This window comes from Sphaerodactylus townsendi, linkage group LG05 (assembly GCF_021028975.2).
Source record: "Sphaerodactylus townsendi isolate TG3544 linkage group LG05, MPM_Stown_v2.3, whole genome shotgun sequence".
In the NCBI taxonomy this organism is placed as follows: domain Eukaryota; kingdom Metazoa; phylum Chordata; class Lepidosauria; order Squamata; family Sphaerodactylidae; genus Sphaerodactylus; species Sphaerodactylus townsendi.
Window position 1 is genome coordinate 71,884,540 of NC_059429.1, and position 12,263 is coordinate 71,896,802.

General features: G+C 42.6%; 1 protein-coding gene across 1 annotated transcript in view; it reads right to left on the reverse strand.

The window, feature by feature from the left end:
- Nucleotides 1–10,070, reverse strand: part of LOC125432349 (vitamin D3 hydroxylase-associated protein-like) — a 35,032-nt gene extending 24,962 nt beyond the window's left edge. Inside the window, exons 1-2 of the mRNA XM_048495793.1 lie at nt 9,434–10,070; nt 5,973–6,086 (exon numbers count right to left, since the gene is read on the reverse strand). Coding sequence (XP_048351750.1) covers nt 5,973–6,086; nt 9,434–9,664 — 345 coding nt within the window. The 5' untranslated portion in view covers nt 9,665–10,070. The remainder of the gene's footprint in view (nt 1–5,972; nt 6,087–9,433) is intronic.
- Nucleotides 10,071–12,263: the final 2,193 nt, after the last annotated feature.

Here is a 12,263-nt window from a genome sequence, read left to right on the forward strand (position 1 = left end):
CTGGAAGATTTTCAGGTCCCACATGGAGGCTGGCAAACCTAGTCCTGGCAGAACCACTGAGTGACCTAAAACTAGTGGTGGGATTCAGCAGGTTCGCACCACTTCAGCAGAACTGGCTGTTAAAATGTAAACAATCAGTTGTTAAATTATTTGAATTCCCACCACCAGAACCGGTTGTTAAATTATTTGAATCCCATCACTGCCTAGAACCATCTGATTTGAGTGACTCAACTAGGCCTAGCTGCTTGCTACTGTTCAACAGCAGGCACCTTACAAAAGCCAGCATGATATAGTGGTTAGAACTAGGAGGGGCGTTAGAATACCCATCTGGCTGTGGAAACTCCCTGGGTGATTTTGGTTCAGTCGCATAGTTTCAGCCTAACCTGCCTCACAGGGGTCTTGTGCAGATAAAAAGGTGGAGAGGAGAATACTGTAAGCTGCTTTGGTACTCTTTGCTGAGAAAGGTGAGGAATAATTTAAATTAAAAAATAAGATAGCTGAAATGTTTTATCCTTTATTACACCCATCTTCCCTGGATATTTCAAATATTTTTTGTAAATAAATTATTCCTTATTAAGAACAGTTTCAGATTTTGTGTGGTCTTCCCCAAAACAATATGTGGCCACAATAATTTTGATAACCATATGGCTCAAGAAAATAAAAAATGGTTTCCATTAAAGAGGGCCTCAAAAAATTTTTTCCAGCAGAGGATTCCCTTAAGTAAACATTTTGGATTCACTGCCTTCCCTTTGTTTAGGCCAGCCTGCCATAAACACAAATGTGCTGTGTATCCAGTGGTGGGATTCAGCAGGTTCGCACCACTTCGGCAGAACTGGTTGTTAAAATGGTGCTTGTAAACAACCAGTTGTTAAATTATTCATATCCCACCACCAGAACCAGTTGTTAAATTATTTGAATCCCACCACTGTGTGTATCCCCAGTGTAGACAAAATTACATGCAATGTTCTGCTCTTAAGTCTGCACTGCCAACTGTCAAGCAGCCACTGCATTCACTTGGCAAAGGTCTCACATCCTCCTGTATAAATCTCAAGCCAAACAGCTCCAAAAAAGGAAATCCCTTGTAGCTTAGCTGCTAGGAGCCATAATAAATCTATCACTGCTGAAAATAACTCTAACGATCACACAGTGTATAAAAGGACTGTGCCCATTAAATGTTTTAGATGTGTGTGTGGGGGCAGGGTTGGGGGGAGAGAGGTTAACCCCCATTAACTTTTCAATCATTATTAGCCTAGTAGTGAAACTAGGATGAACTAGCATACCTGCCCAAGATGTCCAGTTAATAGTACAACATGTACAATATATATATATTCTGTATTATACTTTGTATATTTGTATTTTATTGTTGTATTGTTGCTATTGTAGCACTAGGCCCAGGAAGCCCAGCACTTTGGGGGATCTTTGGGTAGTCCTATGAAAATCACTTAATGTGGCAATAATAATAATAAATAATAATGGCAAATAATAATAATAATATGTAATAATATTATTAATACATAATTATTTTTATTATTATTAATATTAATATTAATAATAATGTCCAATATTATTATACTATGCTCTAACAACTTACCAGCACAAGGGGTGTCTGGAGATTCATCTCTGAATAATCGAGTCCCTTCCCAAAGGACCTACCTGGATATTAAGAACGGTGTATTTGCATTAGAGGTAGAATTAATGTTGCCGAGTTCCTAGAAGATGCTGCCTTTTCTGCCGAAAGCATGTGGACTGATCGATTCTGTCCAAGTTTAAGGACTTTCCAGGGATGTTTTTTTCAAGATTTCCTTTAGGGATTCCTCCTAGAGCACTGCAAACTACTTCAAGTGGGATTACTGTTGTTCTTTTTTGCCACAATCGTTCAACTTCAATTTGTAGGGAACCTTGTATTTTGTGATCTTTTCCAGCTCTTTTGTCCCTCTACTCCTCAGTTTAATCAACTGGCACAGCAACATCCTATGATCCAAACATGTTTCTTCTCTCTATCACTTGTTATGCATAATAATCTGGGGTGTTGTGTGCCAGGTTGTCATATCTGTCTCAGGTATTCTACAAAGTCCCAAGAGTATTTTTGCTTCCTTTCATTTTCTCTGTGGACTTCTCTGGCTTGATGCTTTCGTACTCAGGTCTCTTGCTACAGGGCAGGCCTGTGCTTTTGCAAAGGTTCCAAGTGCACCATTGCTGCCCTAGCCTATTAACGTTCAGAAGTAGTCAGTTTGGGCTATTTTTCTTACAGCCAGCAGATGATGTGCTCCACTCGGTTTCATCACACTCTTTGCAGAGGTGGCACTTTGGGTCATTGTAGGACTTTTCGATTCGTGTCTTTATTGCATTTGTCCGTAATGCTTGCTCCTGGGCAGCAAAAATCAGGCCTTCAGTTTCCTTCTTTAGAGTTCCCCTTCTGAGCCACTCCCATGTTTGCTTGCTGTCAACCTTCCCTTCAATGTTCTTAAAGTACTGCCCATGGAGTGGCTTGTTTAGCCACTGCTCCTTTCGTGTTGTAAACTGTTGGACTCTATACTCTTCTTTTGATTCTTTGGCTTTCAGCATCTCAGCCTTGTGGACTTCTTTCAATGCTGGCTCTAGACTTTCTTGGATGTATTCTTTCAGGCCTCTTTTCTCTTTCTCTACTGATTGCTTGACTTGGAGCAGACCTCTTCCTTCTTCTGACCTTGCTAGGTAGAGTCTGTCTACATCACTTCTTGGGTGCAGTGCTCAATTTATGGTCATAATTTTCCTTGTTTTTCTGTCAAAGGTGTCCAATTCAGCTTGTGTCCAGTTAATTATGCCAGCAGTGTAGCATACTACAGGCACCGTAAGTATTAATTGCCTTTATTGTATTTCCTCCATTTAACTTTGATTTCAAAATTTTTCTGACCCTTCTAAGATATTCCTTCCTAATTCATGCCTTTGACTTCTGCATGCTTGATGTTCTCTGCTTGCAGTATCCCCAAATATTTGTAGCTTTCATTCACTGGTAAGCTCTTTATTTCTATGGCATTTGGCATATTCACACCTTAAGCATGTTGCAAGTTTACCTTTACTGAGTTCCAAAGTTGCACACTTGTCAAGTCCAAAATCCATTGCAATGTCAGTGCTAAAGACTCTCACTGTGTTCAGTAGTGACTCAATCTCTGCTTTTGATTTTCCATAGAGCTTTAGGTCATCCATGTATAGAAGGTGTGAAATTTTTGGTGAGTTTCTTGCTGTCTGATATCCTTGACCTGTTTTCTTCAGAATTATAGAGAGCGGAATCATAGCAATGATGAAGAGTAGTGGGGACAGGGGGTCTCCTTGGGATATTCCCCTTCGGATGTTGACTTCCCCTATTCCTGCTCCATTGACTATTAATTCTGTTTTCCAAGTGTGCATTGCATTCTTGACCAATTTCTTGATGTTTTCACTGACTCCAATTATCTCCAGGCAATGAAGTATCCAACTGTGTGGCAGTGAATCGAATGCTTTCCTGTAATCAATCCAAGCTACATGCAAGTTGGTTTTCCTTCTTTTGCAATTCTCAAGGATCATTTTATCTATGAGCAGTTGATCTTTTGTTCCCCTACTGTTTCGTTTGTTTCCTTTTTGTTCTAGGGGCAGCAATTTCTTTCCTTCCAGGTGGTCTTGTATTGCATCAGCTAATATGCCAGTAAAAAGCTTAAAGGTTGTTGGTAGGCAAGTGATTGGTCTGTAATTGCTAGGGATTGCTCCCTTTTCTTGGTCTTTCATTATCAGAAAAGTTTTCCCTGTTGTCATCCATTCTTCAATTTGGCCTGTTTGCAGCACTTGATTCAACTGTTGGGCAATTCTTTCATGCAAGTTGCCTGGGGCAGTCCAGTTCTTCACCTTTTTTGCTCGTTTTCCAACCATTTTAGTTGTTATTACCAGGTTGTCCATGTTGTTGCTGCTCAGTTCAGCCTCCACATCTTTGGCCCAACTTGCATTTTGGTTGTAGTTCTTTGGGCTGTCCCAAATGTTTCTCCAGAACTCAATCGTTTGTTCTCTGTCTAGCTCTCCTGTGTTTCGTTTCACATCTCCACTTACATTCTGGTAGAATTGTTTCTGGTTGGAGTAGAAAAGTTGATTCTGCTTGAATTGAGCAACCCTTGCTTCGAATCTTGCAATCTTCTTTGAAACTGCCACCAGCTGTTGTTTGACCACCTCTATTGCCTCATTGAGTTTCCTCTTGTCCAGGTGGTACCTCTTAACTAGGTCTGCCTTGATTTTCTCATTTTTCAGCTTCTTCTCCTCATGCTTTTCAGTTTGCTGGCATCCGATCGTAGTTTGCTGATTTTTCTTCCCAGTCTGATTTTCCACTTTGGAGTACCTATTTTCAGCCTTCTTTCTGGGTGATGAATCTTTACCCCTAGCTCTTTAGTAATCACTACTGCAGTGCTGTACATAAGCTGGTTTGTTTCATGCAGTGACATTGTTTGGATTCCAGCAATGACCTTGTTTGCATCCTTCAGTGAATTGAGCAGATCCTTCCTTGGAACAATCTTCAATGGTGGCAATCTTGTACGTTCGTTTGCATTGTTCATGTGTTCTAGGATCTTCTGCATCAGTTCTTCTTGCTTTTTTGTCAATTGGGAACTTTGGGTTGTTTGGGTTGGCTCCTTTGGAGGTGTGATTATTGTTGTTTCTTCCTCCTCTTCCTCCTCTGTCTCTTGTAGTCCTTGAATTGTTGCCAATTTTGTTGAATTTCTTTGAGTGTTTCTTGGTATGTTTTCAATACCATTGTCTTGTGCTTTCTGCTGGATTTCTGCTAGCTCTAGTGCACTAAAAACCTTGTTCCTTTCAATATATCTTCTTTGATCAGCAAGTCTTTGCTCAGTAATTTCTGTGTCTGGGTGAAGTTCTTTCCAGACTTGAGTACATCTCGTTTGAGGTATCCTCTTTTTGATGGGTTTGATTTGTAGTAGCAAGCCATAATTTCTCTGTTCTCTGCACACGATATTTTCGACGTTTGTTCGGTACTTCCAGTAGCCCTGCAGTCTTCAGCCCTGGTTGCTCAGCTGAAGATCCTGAGTCCTGTAGCCCATTTTCCGCCAAGTGCCCAGGTACTCCAGCACTAGACGCGGTCCTTGTTGACCCGGGCGACGACCGATCCGGTATAAAGTTTCTTTTTCTTGTCTTCACCATGGTTTTGGGTTTTGGACACATTTAGTCTGGCTCCTCATCAGAGGCCTCTCTGGTTTGGGTGGCCCTCCAGCACAGCCCTCTGACTCATTGGAGCACACAAGCCCCACCACCACACCAAGGTAGTGCCCTTTGGGGGGGTATTATTATTATTATTATTATTATTATTATTATTATTATTATTATTATTATTATTATTATTATTATTATTATTATTATTATTATTATTATTATTATTATTATTATTATTATTATTATAAGGAATGGTGAAATGAAAATCAGTCAAAGTTAATTTATTTAGTGCAGGATGATTCGAAGTCATCTATGTGGATGTTAGTAGACTAACCTCCCTGCTTTTGTATTGAAGTCATGGTCAGAAAATTTCCTAACTGGAATTAAAAAAAACCCTGCAAAAATTGAATGTAGGTTTTGATACATGTTTTTTAGCAGAATTGGGGGGCTGAATAAAGAATTCAGACGCCTTTGTATTGTGTGTGGGGGGGGTATTTAATTTTGTTCAAGATTTTAGCCTTTACTGCTGTGATAATAGATGAGACTATATTGGCTACACCTAGGTAACGCTTAGCAGCAGGTGTCAGCTACCAATACTTCAAGTGATCAGTAACCTCCATCTATGTAATTTGTGCAGGTAGCAGAATTTGGCTTTTCTTAGAGTACAATTTCTGCCATTTTTGGGTAATAATTTAGACTAATTGGATGGCCAGCTAGATATGTACCCATTTGTATTATGTAAAATACTTTGAGGTTTATAGGGGGAAGTGCTAAGTTTCATACTGACATTTTATGAAGGTCAGCCTTACCTTTTCAATGTAAACATGCAGTACACTTTCTGGAGACATGGTACCATCTCTTAACTTTGCAGTCAGTTCCATAAGAGGAAGGGATAAAATTGGAGCGGCTTTTACTCCTGGGTTCTGCAGCAAAGAGCAAATATTTTTTCACACTTTGGGGAACATGGAAAGCTGCTTTAATACTTTACATTACAATGAGAATGTGCTTTCATATATTCAAAGAATGGCACCTATTTGGCCGTCACCCCAAGACAAGAGCAGCATGGGAGCAGTGAGAGTCTCACATGAATGTTCAATGATCCTGGGACCAATTGGCAGGCTGGCTGGTGAATACAAGCGAGGTGATGAATTCAAATTTTGCCAGTCAATTGATCTCTACCCTATTTGGCATTTTGTCATGATTATAGAATACCTGTACCAGAGATTTGGCTTCCTTGTAAACAATAATGGAGTCCTAATTTCAGATGAATGAAATGCTCTGAACCAAATTTGATACACAATCTTTAATTGTTCGCATGTGTTGAATGTAACATTGTAACAAATAATATGCAAAGACATATAACTCTGTGAAAAGTGATAAAGCGTTAATGGTCTCTGTCCAAGAATTTCCCTTTTGGGGATGAAAAACATAGATTAGTTCTAAGGGATACCCATCCTTCCATGGATTAATCTTCCAGTCACAGAAGCACTTCTTCTGCAGATAGGAAGAGTCTTTCCAGGAAAATCCATGGAAGAATCTTCCATATAAAATTTCTTCATGCATAGAAAAACACCTCTAGCCCTAACACACTGATCTGAAAGCTCCACAGAATAAAGAAGACATACTGACAGTGCAGGATAGACCACAGTATAAAATGATATTAATTCATTTCAAGCTCAACAAAAATAGTAGTCATCACCAACATGAGAGAAAATTAGTTAGGGAGGAATCATTATGATTTAAGACATTACTTGAAAATATTTCCTGAGTTTTAACCTTCTGTCAGTGTGGTTGCTGTACAAAAGAAGGGCAGGTGACCAGCACTAGTACAGCAATTCACCTGGTTTGGCAGGGAGGGGGGACTCTAATCAAAACAGCAACCAGGATGATCTGCTTTTGTTATAGGCACTGGGCTGCCCAGTCTTTTAGGTCAGTTTTATTTTTCCCTGAGACAGTAAGCATATAATCTTCAACTTGCTTTTAAAAAAATGCAACAGTTCAGAAACCAAAGGCTTTTAAATCATGAATCTCTGCTGCCTCCTCTACCTCTTGTCATGATTTAATTTTCCCAACTGGCAGGGAAGCACTGTTTTTTCAAACATGATCAATGAGCGAGGTTTTTGAAAAACAGTGTTGTGCACTCAGTGCCAAGAGAATGGCACCAGGTTGGAGGCACCGCTGTTAGCCATGTCCTGTTTTTTCAACATCTACCTTCTCTCCCTGCGCAGCTCTGCAGGGACGAGGAGGCACGCCCACACTCTCCTCTGGCCCTCAGGGCATCACCGTGGCTGCGGGGGCGTGTCCTCTCATTCCTGCTGAGCTCCACAGGGAGAGAAGGTAGGTTTTTAAAAAACAGGAGGCGGCTCCTGGGCCACCTGAATGGAAGCGTATGAACGGTCCTGGGGTTCCACCAGCATCATGTATGCCAGAGTGCAGCCGCTTCACTGGCCCATGTGGAACAGGCCTGTGTGACTTTGTTGGCATGCATTCAGTAAATTTTTGATGTGTGATTTGAGTTCCTGACAATGATGCTACCTGCAGTCCTAAAGGCAGACAGCAAAGCCTCCAGGACACATGTTCATGTCCTCTCATAAGTGACCAGGGTACAAAAGGGACCCATGGACAGGAAGCAAAATGGGTAGTAACATCAGTGCAGAACACTCAGCCACAAGAATTTGAATCTGAATTCCTAATCTACATTATTAAGGGATAAAGGAATTGAAGTGTCAGATTCAACTGCGTGTTTTGGGTTTTCTGGGCTGTGCGGCCATGGTCTGGTAGTTTTTGCTCCTAATGTTTTGTCCACATCTATGGCTGGCATCTCCAGAGGCATGTCACGGTAAGATGTATTTCTCTCTATGGCACAGTGTGGCGTGATTGTGTGGTGAGATATGTGTTTTGCCCACCTCATAGATGGTGGTGGGGAAGGGAGAAGCACATTTGCACTTGTTTGGGTGGAGTTCATTTGCAGCTGCAGTTGAAATCATGTTTACAATTGCATTCACAACCACTCCATACTGTGCCACAGAGAGAAACACACCTTACTATGGCAAACCTCTGAAGATGCATCCATAGATGCAGGATAATATTAGGAGCAAAAATTAACAGACCACTACTACACAGTCCAAAAAACCCACAAGACCAAATTGAAGTATTTTAACCATGGAAGGAATAACAGGATGAATAACATACAGTGCTATTAAGACCATTAACAGTTCTGCTTCCATTGAAAGAATACCTCTTTAAACTCCATTCCAGTCCTACTCTGCTTCAGGTTACATTGTGATTTATCTGGGGAATTCAGGTTAGCCTATGCACTCGAACACATGCCAGTTGGGTGACCTTGGGGTAGTCACAGTTCTTCTGAGCTCTTTCAGTCCCACCCACCTCACAGGGTGTTTGCTGTGATGAGGGAAGGGAAAGGAGTTTGTAAGCCCCTTTGAGTCTCCTGTAAGAGAAAGGGGGGATATAAATCCAACTCTTCTTCTTCTTTCTCAGACAAAAGTACTTTTCAATAATCTCCCAAAGACAGATTTTGTGCTCTATTTGATAACTAATTTGGTAGCAGTATTTTATATGGAATTGTACAGGTGTTAGATAACAATGCCAAACAAGGAATTCAGAGCACTTACTCATTCCTGTGCAAGAAGGCAAGACAAAATCAGTTTCTCTTCTATCTAGACATATATTGACCTCTAGTTTTGTACTGACATCATGCACCAGCAACTGCCAAATAAATCTAAGCCAGCTATCTTGTACTGAATGATGAAGTGCTAACAGCCAGCAACTGGGCAGAGACAGGTGCATTCACATTGCTGGTTGAAAGGGAGGTGGAGGAAAAAGGGCAACTTTATACCATCCTTTCCTTCATGCTTCAGTCAGCGGACTCCTAAAATTAGACAGGGTTGATATATTAGCTTTTCAAAAGAATCTAACCTGAAGGAAGCAGGCAGGGCTATGAACATATGGCCCTACTACATCGACTGCAAGGCAGTGTCTTCTTAGGTAGAAAAAGAATTAGACATATAAAATAGAAAGAAAGGAGGTTTGGTTGCAACAAAAGCTACCTGCAGTGGGTTGCTTCATTTCATAATATTAATGCTTTTAAAGAATTATAACAGTCACATATTTCTGTGGCAGTGTATAGTGATGGGTTGCAAAGACTATAGATTTCACCCAAATCCACACAAATGAAAGAAAACAGATCCTGTCTGCTTTTTGGCAAGTGGCATGCAATCCCTGTTAAATATACCTCCAGAAAGGAAAATACCTGCTGTTTAAACTGTCTTACTGCCTTCTCCATTTGTTGGAAGCCGAGCTCTCGTCTTCTCTTGGCCTCTTCAAGTTTCTTCTGCACCCGTCTCTGGCTCACCCATCTTGACACCAAGATGGCAGTGGCTGATCCACAAAGCACAGCCGAGACAATGCGCCTATCAACCTCCACCTCAGGAAAGAGCCCCTTTACTTTCTCTAGAGCCATGTCCTTGCAGTTCTCAGCCATGGAAGTTGCTGAAGCCTCGGGTTCCTGAGAGCTGAAAGGCAAAGGGAGCAAGGAATGGAAAGGGGTGATAATGATTCGTAATCCCACGCAGGGTATGTGGAGAACTTCTTGCTATTTCCAAAGTGGAGAACTTCTTGCTAGTTCAGTTACGTAGGCTTCTGCAAAGATTCACAGGCTGTGTGTTGTTTATCTATCATCAGTGAATTCCTTCTGGGATTCCAAAATGCCTTACGGCCAGCAATAAGAGGGATCCCACCTGTTCCTTTCTATATTAAATGAAAAGTGTCTTCTCATGTTCCCAAGATAATGGTGGGGTGGAATGTCTTTGGAAACAACTGCAAATCAGTCAGCAGACCCCCACCACCAGTTTAGGCTGAAGAAGAAAAAGAGGAGGAGAAGTTTGGATTTATATCCAACATTTCTCTCCTGTACAGAGACTCAGAGGAGCTTACAAACTCCTTTTCCTTCCTCTCCCCCCAACAGACGCCTTGTGAGGTAGGTGGAGCTGAGAGAGTTCCAAAGAACTTCAAGATCATTCAGCAGAAATGTAGGAGAGGGGAAACAAATCTGGTTCTCCAGATAATACTCTACTGCTCATGTGGAGGAGTGGGGAATCAAACCCAATTCTCCAGATTGGAGTTCACCTGCTCTTAACCACAACACCATACTGGCTCTCAAATTACAGTGACTTTAAATCTTGCTGGAATCAGACTTACTCTCACAGCTTTCCACATTTGAAACTAATGCTGAATACAGCACATCTGCATGGAACAAAATTTAATTGCATTCAAGTTTCAGTGTTGTAGCATTCATGTTTAATGTTTTCCTGTGACATTGTGTTTCATACCACAAGTAACAGTTGCAATTTTTCTGAGGTTTAATTTGTAACTGTGCATTTCTAAATTCCATTGAGGAGAATGAATATTTCTGAACAGATAATAAAGCATTTGTGCAAAATTTCAATTAATTTGAATCTATCTTCATTAAGTACTTTATATCTAATCAATTTCACAGAAAGAGTCTGAAGCACATGAATTGGTGGGCAATTGGTGGGCAAAAACAAATACGCTCAATGGCCAATGCTTGGCAACTGGAACAATACTTCCAGTGTCCAGGTTTTTGTTTCTCTCAGGCCCTTTCTGCACGGGTGCTTAGTGGAGGTGCGTCAGCATAGTTCATGCTGATGCGCGCGCACACACACACACACACACACACACACACACACACACACACACACACACACACCGGGACTGTTTGCATGGACAGTCCCACTGGAAGCAGTGCCGACAGTGCAGCCTTCGCACAGGCTGTTCTGACCCCAAACAGCTCTTCACCTTCTGCTGTCCTCCGGAGCTCTGTGGAGGCCAGGGGACATGCTCCCATGGCCAGACCAACGGCTGCAGCGTCAGAGGCCAAAAGGCAAGTCCCATCACCTCCACAGAGAGCCAGAAGACAGCAGATGGTAAGGAGCCGTTTGGGGTAAGTGGTGGCTTCCACCTGCTGCCGTTCGCAGGACAGCAGGTGGAAGACGGTGCTTCCAAGAAACCTCGCTCAGGGAGTGAGGTTCAGAAGGCGCGTCTTTGCGCTGCTTGGGGGTGGCGAGGCTGGCACTGCTGCAATGCAGCAGCACCGGCCGTGCGAACTCCTCCCCAGGGACGCAGTTCAGGGACATAGGTATAGATTTTAGGGGGGTTCGGGGTGGGCCACCCCCCCACCCCCCTGGGGGAATGCCCACGCCTCCACAAGCCCCGCCCCAGCTTCAGTGCTTATAAAAGCAGCTCTCCAAGGCCGGGGACAGCAGACTTCCCTGCCCCACTCTCCCCACCCCCACCCCCACCAGCTGGGCTCCCAGCCGGCAGCCAACCGCCCCTTCTGCCCTCCCCTCTGGGCAGAGGCATAACTAGGGAAAATGGAGCCCAGTGCAAAATCTGAGTTTTGCGCCCCCTCATGGGCAGCCACTGTGATGCTGGAATCCACCCCCAAACAGCATCACTTTCAATGGTGTTTAAACTAGAGAGCCCAGATTCTTCTTTTAAATGCACTTTAAAGGGAGAATCTGGGGTCCCCAGTTTAAACACCATTGAAAGTGATGCTGTTTGGGGGTGGATTATCCCCCACCCTGAAGCAGCATCACTTTCAATGTTGTTTTAACTGGGGACCCCAGATTCTCCCTTTAAATCCATGCTGAAGGGGGTGGATTTAAAAGGAGAATCTGGGGGAGCTTGGGGGGTGCCTGCTGTCAGGGGTGCAATTGTTAAGTTAGCAGTACCAAAATTTCAGGGTATCTTTAAGAGACTCTCCTACTGATACCACCCAGATCTGGTGAAGTTTGGTTCAGGGGGTCCAAAGTTATGGCCCCTCAAATGTGTAGCCCCCAACTTCTATAGCTCCTTTTGGAAACAATGGGGAATGGGGCACCCCCTTGGGAGTCCATAACTTTCGACCCCCAGGACCAAACTTCACAAAACCTGGGTGGTATCAGCAGCAGACTCTCCTGATGATACCACCCAGGTTTGGTGAAGTTTGGTTCAGGGTGTCCAAAGTTATAGACCTTCAAAGGTGTATCCCGCATGTTCTATTAGCTCCCATTGGAAACAAT